A 17,280-nucleotide genomic window follows, 5' to 3' on the forward strand; every position below is an offset into this window, starting at 1 on the left:
GATTCGAGTAAATATGGTAGCACCCTCTAAAGAGAAACTTCTTTTTCCCCTTAAAAGTGTTGGCTGATTGCTTATTATCCTCTTTTAAAGGGGCACCACTCCACTGCCCCTTTCTACCCTGCATCTTGATTTGTCATCCTATATAGGTGCTGATACCCATATGCTGAGCAAATAAATTCCTGTTGCCATTTCACAATAGCCCTAGGTAGTAACACTAAGTTATTTATTGTCTGAAAAAGCAAGCAAATCCTTTCCCCACTTCTTTCTTTCTCTCTGCCAGCAGCTTTTCCTACTTGCATCGGCCACAAAATTTGACCTGTGTCCCCAGCCAGATTTGTTTCAGAGCTCCTCTGTGACTTTTCAACGTGGCTCTCAATTTAAGACTGAAGTTGGCCTGTTTAAAATGTTTCTCTTTTTTGCCCCCATTTGTTGTAATGTAGAGTCTAAAGAAGCTATAAGTTCTTTTCTTTTTCAACCGCCCATCCGGCATGGATTAAGCCTGCCCAAATTATAGACAAATACATCCAGAAGTACTTGTGCAGGGCACCTTTAAAGTTTGATGTTTTAAACAAAAGAAAGTCTATAACCTTTTGATTTTCTTTGAGAAATGTATGCAATTTGCTGGCTTGGTCACCCCTTCTGATGGGATGAAACCTGCCAAATTTCTGAACGACAGCTGCAGTACAAAAAGAATCAGGAGGGAGTGGGGACACCAGAAACCCCCAGGAAATACTAGGATAGGTTTAAAGTTGTCTCCCAGCAGCGACCCTTTAGCCCCAAGGGTCATTCGTGGAGAATTTACCCACCCCACTGGATTTTGGAGTGTGGTGTAGTGGTTAAGAGCGGTAGACTCGTAATCTGGGGAACCGGGTTCGCGTCTCCGCTCCTCCACATGCAGCTGCTGGGTGACCTTGGGCCAGTCACACTTCTTTGAAGTCTCTCAGCCCCACTCACCTCACAGAGTGTTTGTTGTGGGGGAGGAAGGGAAAGGAGAATGTTAGCCGCTTTGAGACTCCTTCAGGTGGTGATAAAGCGGGATATCAAATCCAAACTCCTCTTCTTCATTATCTCTGCATTGACTTACATATGGGAAGATATAATCCCCCCCCCTCCAAGCAATGTGATTGGAGTTCTCTGGGAAAATAATTCACTGTGATTACAAAGCTAGAACTCTCCATCAAAATGAAATATTTCCCCCTGACACAAACACCCCCCCCAAAAAAAATATCTTGGTTTCACTTCTCCAAAATGTGTTTTTTGAACATCCAAGACCACAGAGCTACTCAGAAGCTTAGGAGTCCCTGCTCTGACTCATGACATCTTGGAGTGCTGTCCAACTTGGAAACATGAGAGTACCTTCCCTGAATCACCCCAATCTCTCTTGTAATTTTGGGCACACGCAGAACGAATGCGCTCCCTAACGTGAACAGTTGAAAGTGGGAAGAACTGGGAAGAGAAGATTCTACTGTATCTGAGAAGAGCTGTGGCAATGATTTACTAGCTCTTACCCATGAGGCCAAGTTTGTTTCTGCTGCTGCTGTTTAGGCTGAGCATTTGACAATGGCATAGACACTTGTTGATAGTGGGGGGGGGGGCTAGGCAAGCATTGTGCAAGACCTACAGGTGATTCTGTCTCTGCCGACTGACGCAGGAGGGCAGCAGAAACAGCATGGGAACTTCAGAAACTTTGTTTTCACTGATCCTAGGAAATAATATATGGTATAAGAGTTCCCATTAAAACAAGTTTCAGAACCAACGTTTAACTCAAACTATCAGGCTTGTTGCCTAGTCAGTTCATTTTCTTGCCTGCATGGTTGCTCCTTTCCCAGTTAATGTGTTAATGCGCAAAATCATAAGGAAATGTGGCAGCTGGGACTGGGTGCCAGAGGAAATCGAGAGTAGCACTGAAAGGTATGGAGCAAATGGCAACAGGAAGGAATGACACATGGGCTCAGCTGGCCAACTGGAGAGATGTTGTATTTGTCATCTCTTGCATTTCCGCCCTTTGTACCTGCCATAAACCACCCATTAGGGTTTAGATCAGGCATGGCCAAACTTGGCCCTCCAGCTGTTTTGGGACTACAATCCCCATCATCCCCGGCCACTGGTCCTGCTAGCTAGGGATCATGGGAGTTGTAAGCCAAAAACATCTGGAGGGCCAAGTTTGGCCATGCCTGGTTTAGATGAAAAACTTAATTCGTGTCTTCTGCTGCAGCGCTATCCACGCTGCCCTGAGTAGTCAAGTCACACAATATGGGTGGATCACACACACTCTTGGTTTATTTAAATTAGTTTTGTTAACCGGGTTCCCCTCTGCATTTTTTGGGAGTTGTAACCCAGAACATACAGGGGGCATCAGATTCGCAAAGCTTGGTTTAGAACATTTCAGTCCCTCTTTTCAACAGTCAAGAGTGAACATAGGAAGCTTAGTATTGTCCATACTGACTGGCTTTCTAGGATTTCAGCCAGTAAACCTAGATTGAACCTGGGACTTTTTGTATGCAAATCTTAAGCTCCACCATTAAGCCAGGGCCCTTCCCGCTCAGATATGCTTGCAAAAGTTTTGATTTAAATTAATATTTTGTATGCTGATATTCCAGCAACGAAGTTCACCTTAAAGCAACCCACAGCGATAGCAAAGTATTGGAAAACAACACAAATTACACTTCCAACAATTTGAGCATATAATTACAGTTTAATAAAAACAAAACCCAAGCCATAGTAAAGTAAAACCAAAAACTCATCTAACAATTAATGCAGCTCAATACAAACCAATAATAAGTCAAAATACTTTTAAAACAAATAAGAACGTGTGACAGTAGCAGAGCAGCAGCCTAAGAAACATTTTGAAAGTTGCCTCCTCTGATATCAACCTGCTCGTGGTCGGGGCTTAGTTTCTGAGAAGAAGAAGAAGGTTTGGATTTGATATCCCGCTTTATCATTACCCTAAGGAGTCTCAAAGACTTTCCTTATAGTCCCTTTGCCAAACAAAGTGCCGAGAGAAGGGACGAAAGAGAAGAGAGCCTTTGCAGTAGTGCCATTTGAACTATGGAATCACCTTGCAGGACAGATTCCCCAAGCCTGCTTTAAGCTTGCTCTGAAGAACCTGTTTTATTCTGTTGGACATTTTTTTCCAATGAATTGTTTGATACATTTTTTAGCCTGCTGCTGTTACTGTGTTTTTTTATCGTGGTGATTTAAAGTGCTGGTTGATTTCTTAAATGTGCTTTTTTAAAATAAAAAAATAATAATATATGTATAATTATATTTACATATATGTGTATATAACTATATTTATGTATATAACATACATATACATACAGATATATAGCTATATAGATATATGTGCATACACACACACACACACACATATATATATATATATATACACACACATATATAAAATAAGCTGCTGTGAGTTTAGTTTTATCATGGAATAGTGGGATGTAAGTGGCGTAAAACAGAGCTAGCATCATGCAAGTTAAAACTTATTCTTAAAATAAAATAGAACAATAGGAATGCTTCCAGGAATGGGGGTTTCATTCGTCAGCCCCTTCCTGTACATGAAGTGATACCACCAGGCAGCACGACAGCTAGGATGTCATGACTCTGACTGACTGGAGATTTCTCAAGCTACCCTTCCTATGCCATACCATTTGATGAGGTGATTAAGGGTGGGTGGATAGAAAGGGAAGGCAAGTCTTCATGACTGAGCAAATTCCTGGAAAATTGAGAAAAAAATCCAAGTAACCTTTGAGCAGTTGGAATTCCCCTGTTGGAAAATGAACCAAATGTCTTAAATTCATAGCCCATTAGGTTGAATTAATGGATAAAGCATAATTTTACCACCCTTCAAACATTACTTACAATCAAATTTCATAATGGCAATGTATTGTAGTTCATATCTGAAATGATCCAGTAGCTGATGAACTTTGCTAAAGAAAGAACTTCATTAGTTCTTTTTAGAGAACATTCCTCTCAGAATCTTCCTCAACAGTACTGATTCACGGTACTTTCTGTTCCTCAGAGCATCCATTCTCCTTTATCAGGCTTTTGTTTTGTTTTAAGATGTCTTTGACCTGACACCAGCAATTCTAAAATAGGGCTGACTTCTGTAACAGCACTTCCTCTATCACACCAAGGCTTCAGGCAGTGAGAAAGGAATTGGCTAGAACTCCAGTGGTTCAAGGTAAACTAAATAGAAAGCAATGGCCCAAAACCTCTCTTCGTTTTGTTTTACAAAAGGAGCAATGAGACGAATTACTTTCAGAGAAAATAGATAGCAGGATACACACTAGATGATAGATAGATAGATAGATAGATAGATAGATAGATAGATAGATAGATAGAATCATGAGCTGGTTCTTGCAAGTGATAAAATGAGCAAGCTTTTAAGAAAACACATTGGGGAGTGATTCTACTTGCTAAGCTTTCAGACATATTTGACTTTGCATTATGAAGAATGCCTTTGCCATTGTGATTGCTCGAAAACATAAAAAAAATATAGTTATAGCTGAAAATGTATAGTTATAGCTGAAAATGTGTGTGATCTTTGGCACAAAAAACATTTGCATTAGACCCAGTTTTAATCGGAATTCAGGCAAAAGGTTTGCTTTCTCAGCCTGGATGAGATGTGGTGTTATGATACACAGTAAAATCACTGTATTTTAGTTGAAGATAACTTGTGGCAAAAGACAGGGTACAGCTTCATGAATAAGAATCTTAGTTTGATATGTTATTGACAAAGAGCCTGTCAGGTACCTTGAAAAGTGATAGCACCCAGGATATGGATTTCACTTTGGAGTGACAGAGACTATTTCTGGACTTGTTTACCCAGCTTGTTTAGATCTCTGTTGGAATGTGAAGGGTTTTCTTCTTCTTTCTTTTCACAAAGCACCCCTGACATAATTGCACACTTCCTCCTTTATTATACTTCCCTTCCGAGATCTGGCTCCAGCCAGTCTAGTTGGAACAATTACCTTCCACTCTAACCTGGACAGGTCTGCTGCTCTTTTAAGCTATGTAAACATCAATGGAGAGTTTCTTTTATATGCAGAATTAAACATACATTCAGGCTTCAGTATTTTAGATTTTCAAATGCCACAGACTTGATGATATTTATTTTTGCTTTCCGGTTTAATAATGAGACATTTATTCTGTTACGTGTTACGCATCTTATTGTCTGGTATCCTTGCTTAACCGCAGCAAGACAAATGAATTAAAAGAGGAAGGCATGGGAAGAACTTCACCATTCATGACTTTCTGAACAAAGAGAAATTGTGCACACCCTTTCTTTTACATGGTGTTCTTCCAAAGTGGATCCTTTCACAGCGTTTGGAGACTTAGCAAGATTAGAGTAGTGAGATGAGAGAGGTGGGCATGGATGTGGTGTTTTGCTTGAGTATTGGAGACACTGGTTCAAATCCCCATTCAACCATGAAGTTCACTGATCACCTTTAGCCAGGCATTACACATACGTCAGCCTAACCTCTTTCACAGGGTGAGGATATAGTGTGGGGAGCCATGTGTGTCACCTTGAACCCATTGGAGGAAAGACAAGATGTGATTGGATTGAATGAAATTGAATAGGAAGACTGAAGGAGAAGGAAGACCGGGTACAGTCAATAACCCCTTGGCCAGTTCTTCACTAATACCTGGTTCAGGATGTTGTCTACACAGTTCGAGAATATTGTCCAACATTTTAGAAGACCTGGGCAGTGTTTGGAGCCAATGTAAAGGGAAAATCAGCTTGTGAGAAGCCAGTCAGAGTGGAAGAGAAAAGTGGCCATGTTGCTGTCTTCAAATTCCCTTCTCCATAATTCGCCTTCTTTTCATAAAAGGCAGCCTTTTGTTTTGCATGTGTTTTGCATGTAATTAACTGTTACCTCCCTTTGTAACATTATAAAAGATCTCCTCTGATTCACCCAAGCACAAAGTGAAGTATGTGTGTGTGTGCATACATATCTACACTGGAATAAACTGCACAAAAGCATTTGTGGGTTCATCAAAACTTTAATATTTGTGTGTATCTGAAGAAGTGTGCATGCACACAAAAGCTCGTACCAATAACTAACCTAGTTGGTCTCTAAGGTGCTACTGGAAGGATTTTTCTTTATTATATTTGTTGTGGGATAAGAATCCCATGCATGAAGTTCTAAATTTAGTAGATTCATAGGGTTCTGTTCATACATTTAGTTGCTTTTACCTACTTGTTTTAAGTTTACAAGCTGGCCTGGTTTATACATAATGCTAAAACTGTTGTTGTTGATTTATAAACTTTGGTTAACTCGAACCATATCTTGGCATTATGTGTGAACTCCGGCCTCCTCCTTAACTATAGTTAAGGAGCTGTCACAACCAAAAGGTGTAGCCATGAGTGTAAGAGCAGCAAAAATCAAAATCAAACCACTCTCAAGGTTTGACTGCTCTTGTTGGTGCTTTTAACTATTTTGTGGTGTAATAAACCGAAGTTTAAGTGATCATCTGCCAGGTGCCTTGGCTTCAACTGTGGTTTATTAACCATGGTGAACGTTAATCATGGTTTAGCATTATATGCCAACCATGTCACTGTGTACTTACAAAAAAAATGCATTGGTATTGCTGTATTATAGCCTGGAATCGGGAACAGCCAGTAACTAAGGCAAAAACTAAATTTCTTTCAAGTAGGTTATATATAAATGGTTTTTCACAAACTTGTCTGCTTTGGGGAGGAGCTAATTGGCCCATGACATGATTCATTTGAGAGTAGACTTTATTTTTAAACCTTGTTGTGTACAGAAGTCCCTTATGCTAAGTTTTTCCTTTAACTCTGCTTTTCAGGTGGTTTTGGAGTGTACGTTGAAGAAGGACCTTATTTACAATAAGGTTACGCCAACTTTTCACCACTGGAAAATAGATGACAAAAAATTTGGCCTGACATTTCAGAGTCCTGCTGATGCAAGAGCATTTGATAGAGGCATTCGTAGGGCAGTAGAAGATCTTTCCCAAGGTATGAATCTCTGTTGCATAAGCATTTTTAAATATATAGTAATAATTTTAAAACAATTATAGTAGTACCCACGATGTAATACTATATGTGTTAATAAAACTGTGCCAGTCGCCTTTTTGACTGGTTATCTACAGGCAGTTGTTTCTCTTTTCCCACTCTGGGCGGCCCCATTAATATTCAAAATAAACATGAAGAGCAGAAGCATAATGTCAGGGAACTGACATCAGAGGAAAGGGAGTTGGTAGGGCTCCCAGAGGCTGGGAGAGAGTCAGCAGCTAAAGCAGGGACCAGCAGGGGGAGCGAGGGGTCTCTGGAGGAGGATCTCAGTAATGCTGAGAGAGACGCAGAAGCCAAGGCAGGAACTAGCAGGGGAGAGAAAGGGGTGAGAGACACGTCCAGCGAAAACAGTGGGGAGGTGTCAGAAGCAACCGTAGGGAGACCCATACTTCGCCGGAAGCTGCCACGTCGTGAGTCCAGGAGACGCGTGTCCGTTAAGGAGCTTCTTTGCTGGAAACGCTTCCGCAGGCAGCCACTGTCAGACTCTACTAGTGACTAGAGCAGACATGTCTGAGGAGCTCTGTCACACACAGAGGTTTGTGGAGCCGCACAAACTCTGAGGGGGCACAATTTTAAGCACAAGCAGCTAATCATCCCCTCATACATAACTATTGTACATTTAGGTACAGTGCTAATGTACATTCATTAATGTTAAAAGGCAAGCACCTGTTTTAGCCTTGAGCAAGAGAGCAACATGCAGCTCCCACAGAGCTGGTCTATGTGGCTGAGGGGTAATGAGCAATGGTTACAGCAGAGATAGAACACGATGGTGCAGGTCAGCCATGGTAATAATCCCTGCTTACCCAGGGAAGAGACAAATCACAAATTTGTGTTTAATATTTTTAAAGCCAGATACAAAGCTACCAAAGAGAGTCAAGATCCTTTCATTGAAGGACCTTCACTACCTTTTATAGAGCATTGGCCACTTATCTAATTGTTTGGATTTCACTTGTATAACGTTAACTAACCTTCTTCCTTGGCACTCTGTCAGCTTCTATGATGCTTTGCTGTGAGCTGCGATTTTGAATAGTTTCCAGAGGATTATTTACTTGCAAATGTGTTTAGTTCATATTATGCCAAGTGAAGTGAGGCCTTCAGGTTTAGCAACCTTGTTCAGCAGCGTGTGTCTTTTGTTTTTGAGTCTGTATGTTTTGTAACATACTAGCTTTCGTGAATGTTGAAATATCAGGATGAAGTGTGCTGTGCACATTCAGGACACCATTCTGTATTTAAAGTTCAAACCCCTGTCTGATCCCACACCAATTTTCATACGGCTTAGGAAAGGCATTAAACACACTGCAATGTAATGCCTCTCTTGAGCCCTGAATTATCAGAATGAAATTTGATACGTTTTGTTGACATAATTCTCTGTTTGCTTGAACTTGACATTGGTTGTGTACATGCCTTGAATGCAGAAGGTCCCAGGTTCAAACCCTGTCATCTCCCATATAACAAAATTTAGGTGATGAGAAAGATCTCTGCCTGGATTCCAAAAGAGCCCCTATCACTCAGAATAGCTGTCTCAGAAAAAATGGAGAGTCTGGCTAGGGGTACATAGGAAGCTGCCTCCTACTAAATTCTCAACTCTCACATCTGAAAGAAACTTGAGATTTTTATGTTTGTCTTATTCTTCCATAGGTTGTCTGACGTCACATGATGAAATTGAAGTACCAGTAGATGGCTTTCCAGTAAGTGCTTTAAGCTTCCATTATGTTAATTGTATTGGAAGAGATGACAGGAGTTTTCAGTGCTGAAAGTAGTCTTACTTGTATTCGTTAAAACTTTTTGAACTTTAAATCTGCAGAAGGATAACCACGTGAACCGTCTTGCCTTGTAACTGTAGAGTTTAGGCTGGGTGACTTTTCTTTGTCATATTTAATTCTCAAAGACATAAGCTATTGCTTTGTTTAAGAAACATTTCTTTCTTTTTTTACCCTAGATGTGTTAATGAAAGAGTGAGTGGATATAACTAAGGCAAAGGGGTGCTAAAGTGCCTGAAGCTTAATTTGAATTAAGGCTGAGCTCTAGAAGAAAAATGTTCATTGCCAAAACTGATACTTGTGAAGGTTGTAGTATTATAAAAATGTCCTCTGATTGCATGCGGATTAAAGGGTTTAATGTCAGGCAGGCCTCCTCAGGATTTAAACCTGTAACCCATTTTCAACGTTAAGGTTCAGTCACACAACATGAGAAGCAGCAGCAAGATCATTAGTACTTCAATGTTCTTCCCAAGGCTCCTGTAGACAAGTAATACACAGTGACTACAAAAAATCCATGGGTGAAATCCAGTGGATGTATGGGGAATCAAGGGTTAAGAGTTTATGGATTTCATTCACATGAGCTGGAAACTCTTGTTCTAGTTTGGATTATCAGAAAGGCTTCACTTTAACTAAGGTAGTGAATTGAAAGCTTTTCAGCCATGGTCTTAGTGTGTAGTGATAGTCTATCGCTTTTAAAAGTGATATACAGTGGTACCTCGGATTAAGAACTTGATTCGTTCTGGAGGTACTAACCTGGAATGTATCTAAATAAGGATTATATTACTTTCTAATTGCAGTGTTGGAAAACCCAATTGTTGTGATGTGTTTTCAGTGGTTTTTTTGTTTTGTTTTTAGTCAAAGATTATTGCACACAAGTAGACCACTGTTTCGTAAGTGTGTGACTTAATTGCCATATATTAAGATGAGTTACAAGCCTGGAATTGGGGAAAATTGCCAGTCTTTGCTTTTAAAAGCATATCATTACTTGGCAACACATGTGGGTCTTTCAGGCAGTATCTGTGTCATCCTTATTGGCAGCAGGCTGCATCATCAAGATTATCACACATTCTCATATATTTTATCTGAGAATAAACTATACCGTCCCTTCTGCAATCAGATGGGGTGTGCTTCATCTGTTTAACAGCATTCACACATGTTGATAAGCAAAGATGAAAAGGTGTAGGGTGGGTGGCCATAGTTTGCCCAAAATAGCCTCATCGGCCAAATGCGTAAGCCTGGTGGGCCAAGAGTGGCCCACAGACTGGGGGCGCCAATCCTAGAGATAGAACAACATCACCTCAGAAGGTGAAGGTCTCTTGCCTTGCCTCAGGGAACAGGAAAACCCCCCATTAAAGGTTGGAATATGGACACAAAATGTCACGTTGTGGTGTTTGTTTGTTTTTACATAATTGAAAACAAACACCACAGACATGATGTCCATATGAGAAATTTGAATATCCTGGAAGAAAGTTTCAGAAAAACAGCAACTGAAATACTGGTGTCAGTTGGCAACTTCATTAATGTTGAGCTTGAGAATGATGGGTTGAAAAGAAACAGATCATTAGGGTGTTGCCACAGCTAAATGTAAATCCCTGTAGTCATTACAGTTCCCACACGGGCTTGATGCTGACCTGCAACTTATGAATGCATAGTGAAGTGTCATGGGCCCAGGACCTTGCTTAGGAGGCATTTATTTATGGGTGTCTATCAATGAATTGTAACATGTTACATTGGTCACTGGTCCTTTGCCTGAAAACCATTTTTCCATAGTTTCCAATAAAAATTACCATAAGTTTTCACACTTTCCCATGAAACATTAGCTCCTTATGTATTTTGCCTCAGGTGAGATTCTCCGCCCCCTACTTTTAGAGAAAACAATTGTCCAGGTTACAGATAAATTCTTGAGATTGCAAAACTGTTTTGTTGGTCACATTATTTTAAAACGCCACAAAAATAGAGCATTTAAACTACTTGCGGCATACTTCTTTATTATTTTTGTAGGGAAGATCAAGCCAGTTAACTCACAAATAGTTTTGTGTTATTTGTGTTAGTTCAAATAATATTAGCTAAAACAGAAAATACTCTGTAAAGAATCTTACCATTTTTATGTTGGTCACTGCGGAATTACCCAGCTGGTTTTCTTTAATAATTTATATGTAATGTGTTTGGGAAGGGAAGTAAGAGTCCTGACATTAGCAGACAATCCTAATTTGGGAGGCATTATTAATACAGAATAAGGATGAGGAAGTTCCACAGGAAGAACTGGGTGACCTCAAGAACTGCAGTAATGGAAATGGAATGAAACTGAGTTCTGCCAAGTAGAAGGCTGTGAACTTCGAGTGATAAGAGACGTTTTTGTTTTCGGCCGGGGGCTCAGCAACAGGGGAAAGAGCTTGGGATCTTGGTTGATCACAAAATGACTGTTTCATTGATGCCGTGTTGTTACAGTATTGCTAAGAAGATAGAATCAATGTTTGCATTGATTTTGGCAAGGAATTATTACTACATCTGTAAAATGCTCTGAAGGGACCCCGTTTGGAACGCTCGTGCATTGCTCGAAAGAAATTAATTTAGATTGCAACAAATGCGGGGGGGGGGGGAGAACAACCAGTAGGATTCTGGGAAATGTGGACCTATGTGGAGAGCACAGAGCAAGAGAATGTTGCTTTGGCTTAGCTTTTAGAAGGGTGAGTTCATGCTATGTAGAACTTAAGAGGAACATCATCCAGTGGGGGAAATAAAAATTAATGGTTACCGATTGTCTGCTAATTTAGACTGGAGCTTTCTAATGGATGAAAATCTGATTCTAGTGCAAGATTCAGAAACCATCTCCCTGGAAAATTTGAGAGTAAAAATCAATGCTTTTTTCCAAGAATGCTGAGAATCCCCAGACATTCTGTAATTTGTTAAAAATATGTTAATGCCCAGGGCAAAGAAAATCCTATGTCTTGGATTCACTTCTAAATATTTAGCTTAACTGAACTGATTAGGAATTTCCAACCAAAAGTAGCAGGATTGATCAGGAACTCTTAATCTCTTTATCCGATAATAAAGTCAAGGCAGTTTGGCAATGTGTTTTGGGTTTTTTTTTAACAAAAATTATGTTCTGTAACTGCAAATTTAAATTTCTGGTTACTGTTTTTTCTAGTTCCAGTGTCTGAAGGATGTTCTGGGTTGGATGAGGGTAAACAAGCTGAAGCTTAATCAAGATAAAACAGATGTGCAGTGGGTGGTGGACACGTTAAAAGGGAAAAAAAGGAGGAGTGTATTGAAGCATTGGCTGGAAGGGGGAAATGTTTCTTTGCCTATATGACATCAGGACTAAGAAAGGTGGCTGTTGTTAGCCCAAAGCGCCAAGGCAGGCCAATCTCAGAAGTCTGCCAGACCTAATTTAGGCCCGCAAGCTGAAGATTCTCCACCTCTGGTTTAAAGCTGTAAAGCTTTTCATCAGCACTTAGGATTGAGCCTAGATATGCACTGACAACCGTGTGCACTCATGAAGTTTCAGTGTGATCCAGGAGTGCCAACTTGTCCCCGGAACCATGGGTGCCCAGGGCCATGGATGCCATGAAGCATGCATGACCCTGACACCTAAATTTGTGGGTGCCCGGCCCCTTCATGGGGAATTTTGTGGGTGCTCAGGGTCCCAGGGATTTGGCACCTGCGGCGTGATCTGATAAGATCATCGGGCCTAGCCAACAGCTGGAAGGCCCTGCAAACCAGCTACACTTAGCCATCACAGTAGCCTAGTCTGGAAGTCACTAGTGCATGAACAACTGTGGCAAGGTAGCTGGAGTACCAACTGAAATTAATAAAATGTGCCTCTGGCCACCCAAATTTCCCAAGTTAGTGCAGAGTCCAGAGACACATTCAAGCTTTCAGGCCACCCAAGCTAGTTTGGGTGCAGGCTGTCCTGAGATAACCATCTCCTAAACTGCTTAGGGCAAGTTAGGAACAGGATCAGGCCAGCAGGCCAGATCCTGAACTTTCCAACCATGATGCCAGGGTGGACTTTGGCATGTTGTTTTTCTTCCATAGGCTTTCCTGGGGTGATTGTGGGGGAAAGATTTGTCCTGTGTGGACTTTGGCAAACGGTTTGTGTGTGTCTTTACCCATGAGTTGTTTGACATGTTTTTAGTTTATATTTTAAAATTGTTTTACTGGCTAAAGTTAGTCAGTGACATTTCATAAGGGTGTTCCCCCTCACCCTCACATAGACGCTCGGTATGAACCTTTCTTGAGAGAAAGTTAAATGGTGTTGAATGGAATGCTGGGTAGAATGAGAATGAGTGTTGGGCAGAGAGGATCAGTTGAAAAATGACCATGTGAGATATGAAAGTACAGACCAGGCCTCAGCCTTGAAGTTTAAAGTTCAGGTAAGCATAGGTGTGACAGGAAACAGGCAGAAGAAATAAGAAATGAGTAAAAATAGTTTTGAGAGGTATGAAGGAAAACTGCTGAAGTGCACAGCAGCAGGATTTCTGTCAGACAGTTTATGATGGCACAGGGGAGCCTTCAGCTCTTATTCTGTGTGGATGATATTGGTTGCCAATTAAGTACTTGTAACATAGAATGATAACTTCAGTCACATAGACTCCATTTGTCTATTCAGTTAGTGGACAGATCTGGGAAGTCCATCACTTTGCCACCGGCAGCCATCAAGGTAGTGGTGATGCTGGAACTAACAAGATAGGGTGCCATATCCATTTTGCCCGGAATAACATGTCTGCTAAGACTGTGGTTGTAATTTCCTGGCAATCTGGAGCTTGAGTGGAAACTTCTGTTAATATGTTATTTTGTTAATTGAATTAATGTCAAAACACATTGGCCAGCCTTCATAAAATGGCTGACTAGTCTACTGCTCCTGCAATATCTTAGGTTTGGAGAACAGGAGTTTGTGCTCTCAGGGTATTTTTCGGTATGCTAAAAAAGGGGAAGATGCTATATTCTGTGCTGTACTGAACAACATGTCACAAAGTACAGTACAGTACTAAAAAGCCACCTTTTTGCTATAGTATAGTGGTAATGACTATTGCCCAGACTATCTGCTGCAGATTGCCAAAGCAACTGAAGTTTTGCACACATGTTTGTTTGTTTACAAAAATGAAAACTAATGGTTCATTTTGATTTTCGAAAAAAGATTTCAGAGTTTGACAGCCCACCTGGCAGCCATAGGCAGCAAGGGATTACATACACTATAGATAGGTGAATGGGCTCCTGTATGATTATTCAGCCCTTACTCCACCAGCCCACTTGGTTTCTGTGCTCACTGCAGAGGAAATGTCTTCCCTTTCTCCAATTGTTTTTCTTTTGCAGGTTGGAAACTGTCTGGTTTGTGAACTCTTACAAGTGGTGTGAACTGGTCTACTGCTGTAGTTTCTGTAATTAAATTTGGAGGCTTCATAGAGCAGACTGTTGTCTGTAGAAATTTATGACACAATAACCTAGCTAGGTAAACTCAAAAGCTCTACAAAAATCTGTTAGTTGCATCAAATTTTCTGTGCTGATTTGCAGTTATAAGTAGTCTAATCCCCCATGAAGCTGAAGTGAGTGCTCTTATCACTGCTGTTCAATTTAGGAGGCAAATTTTGCATGAAGATTAGTATGTCTATGTTTGCAAGAAGATTGAATTGATCCACACCTGCCAGGAATTGAACATTGCTTGCAATACAAAAGGTTTTGAATTACGTAACTTTATTGAGAGTAAACTAGGCACAAGATTGTTGTCTATATCCTTTTATGCTTCTTCAAAAGATACTCTTCCTGTTTTGCTTTTGTAGTTTGCTTTCATTTGGGATCCTAAAAGGAGGAAAATGTTGTATCTGTAATTCAGCTATGCTTTTAGGATGTGCTTTATATGGGAAATGTTCTGTCTTAAATGACCGGAAAATATTCTGCAGATTCTAGGCCGCTGCTGAAGGTATTCAGGATGTAGGGCAGAAAATATGCAACTAATTGTAGGGAAACAGCTGTTGGCATTGAAAGTAATTGCTCTGTTCTGCAGAATCACTAAAGCAAAGGTTATTTTGAACTTGAGTCTTAATTCATAATTCAAATGGGATATGGGTGTTGCTTTTAAAAATACAGTCTTATGAAAGGGCTAATAAGCACAAGGGTCAGAAAATACGTAGCCTTTTCTAAGAGGTAGGAGAGTATAGTCTCCTTTACTCTTTTGTCAGATCACTTGTTCAGGGATAGAGGATTGTTTTAACAAGGCTTGCAGAAGAGCGCCGCGTTCTCTTACCCAACCTTCATCCTGGGAAAAGTGAGGAGAGGAGTTTTGAAGAAGAGAGGATCTCAGTCTGGTTTTCATTTTCTCTACAGCTGTCATCTGGCTTTGAGTTCTGCTGGGCTTCTACAGCTGGAGAGTCATTTTATTGCTTTTACCCAGCATCCTTTTGCTTGTGCACACAGAAATGTTTTAATAGTCTTGGAAAAAAGTCAGAGTATCTCTTAGCAACCATAGGACAGTAATTATTATACCAGCAGCTGGGAGCAAACCAGATTTCCGTTGTGCATTAAAAACTGGCGTAGGTTACTTCATAGATGATACTGGCTAGCCTATGCCAGTGCTGTGGTTGAAGGATATTGAATGTGGGCGGTGCGTAATTGCTTTGGCAGTAGAAAAGAAGTGGGGATTTGTGCATCTATGTCTGTGTTTTATGTGAGATAGAGACCATCAAACACTATATTTAATGTGGCACGTTTTTATACTGTAAAAATATTTTGCTGGTTTTATTTAGTCTTGTTTTCAATACAATAGTAGCCTGTGTTTGGGCCTCTTACTGTCAGAACCGTATTTCTTGATTTTATTTTGTTGCTGCTGCTGTTGTTTTAAGTTTTAATAACCATCCTGTGACAAAACAACCTAAACTAATTGTTTCCTATCCAAAGAACTATTCTGAAATACTTCATCAAAATGGTTTGTTTGGAAACCAAAATCTGTGTAGCTACTGGGAGTTTGAGGAATTGAGTGTAAAAGGATGGGTACTGAGAACATGACACAAACACTGAACTTTTGTATGAACTACAGAAAAGATGTCAAGCATTTGTTGAAAATGGTAATAACACATAAATAGCCCCCAACACCAAATAAGGGTGTAGTTTGCAGTTTCCTACTGCACTGATATCGCCTTTGCTTACTTAGTGTTGAGAATTCATATGCCTCCCCAGGAGTATCTGAAGTCCAGAGGCTGTTATAGGCCAACTCCATGCTGCAGTGCTGTGGCTTGCTTCAGCAGATCCTTGCTAGTTATACTGGGTTGTTAGAGTGGTTGTGTGGTACCCTGGACTATAAGGTATTTGGACCCCAAGAAGGGTTGGCGTTTGCTAATGCACACAGTGCTTGTCAGAAAAGCTTTCCACAGCACCATCTGGTGTAGCAAGTTTGGAAAGTTATTTTCCTCCCACCCACCCTTTTATGTCTATAGCAAGCATGTTAACATGCTCTTCCACAACAATTGATTAGATTCTGCCCGACTTCACAATAGTCGGTTCAGCTCCTGATGAGCACTGTTTTCTACAATCTAGGAAGCTGTAAAAAGTGACTTGCTCATTGTATTATCTTAGAATTTACTGCTTATTTACTACCTTCATCACTTAGGAATGACACTTAAAAGTGAATTGTGGAGAACATTGTCTTTTGTTGAGGTGGCTGAGCATCTTTGTCTATTAAATACAGTGCCCATCTGCACAGTAACAGTACTTCTAACAAGTCTCATTTTGTTGAAGGTGCAGAAAGGTGTAAGCATGTAAAGTACATTTGTCAGAAACATGCTCACAAAATAAGCATCTTCCCAAGGAACAGATTTTGTGTAGTGTCTTGCACATTAAGGCAACCTGTCCCAATGTATTTTGGACTACAACTCCCATAAGTCCCAACCAGCTGTCTAAGACTGAAAGAGCTGCAAGTTGCCAAAGGCTACATCAAGGCACAGCCATCATATACTCTGAAAACAGCAGGTGTGGCATAAGAATATATATTCTGCCTGTTTGAAGTGTTAAATTCCATGGAAATCCTTGCCCTAATTATGGTCTTGCAATAAGTGTTCAGGTGATCACAGTTTCCCACACCAATTTGGTGGCCTTCTATTACAGAAGTGAGAGTGAGTCACACACCCAACCCGGTTGGCTGCTCTATTTCAGGGATCTGCCGGAACCAGGGGCAATTGCTGTGGTTAGTTGGTGGTCAGGTGGTTGACAAATATCAAGTCTTCGGTGCCAATCACTGCTTGGAAAAGGAAATGGCATACAATCCTCTCTGTAGTGATGTTTTCTAGATGTATAAATAACCAACTGGGAAATGGAGTTTGTGTGGTCCCATATCCATACCATGCAATCATGGAAATTGTAGGTCTGAAGGGCTGTTAGTGTTTTTCTTGTGCTGGGTGTGTTTGTTACTTGTACATTCAGTAAGCATTCCATAAGGGGGATACTAAAAGTATTTTTGACACTGCATGTAATCTGTGGCATTTG

General features: G+C 40.5%; 1 protein-coding gene across 1 annotated transcript in view; it reads left to right on the plus strand.

Moving 5' to 3' along the window:
* Nucleotides 1–17,280, plus strand: part of SPRED1 (sprouty related EVH1 domain containing 1) — a 77,873-nt gene that overhangs the window by 47,575 nt on the left and 13,018 nt on the right. The window contains exons 3-4 of the mRNA XM_082240717.1: nucleotides 6,820–6,988; nucleotides 8,684–8,733. Of these exons, the coding sequence (XP_082096843.1) occupies nucleotides 6,820–6,988; nucleotides 8,684–8,733 (219 nt within the window). The remainder of the gene's footprint in view (nucleotides 1–6,819; nucleotides 6,989–8,683; nucleotides 8,734–17,280) is intronic.

Source organism: Podarcis vaucheri (assembly GCF_965113315.1).
Source record: "Podarcis vaucheri genome assembly, chromosome: 1".
Lineage (NCBI taxonomy): Eukaryota > Metazoa > Chordata > Lepidosauria > Squamata > Lacertidae > Podarcis > Podarcis vaucheri.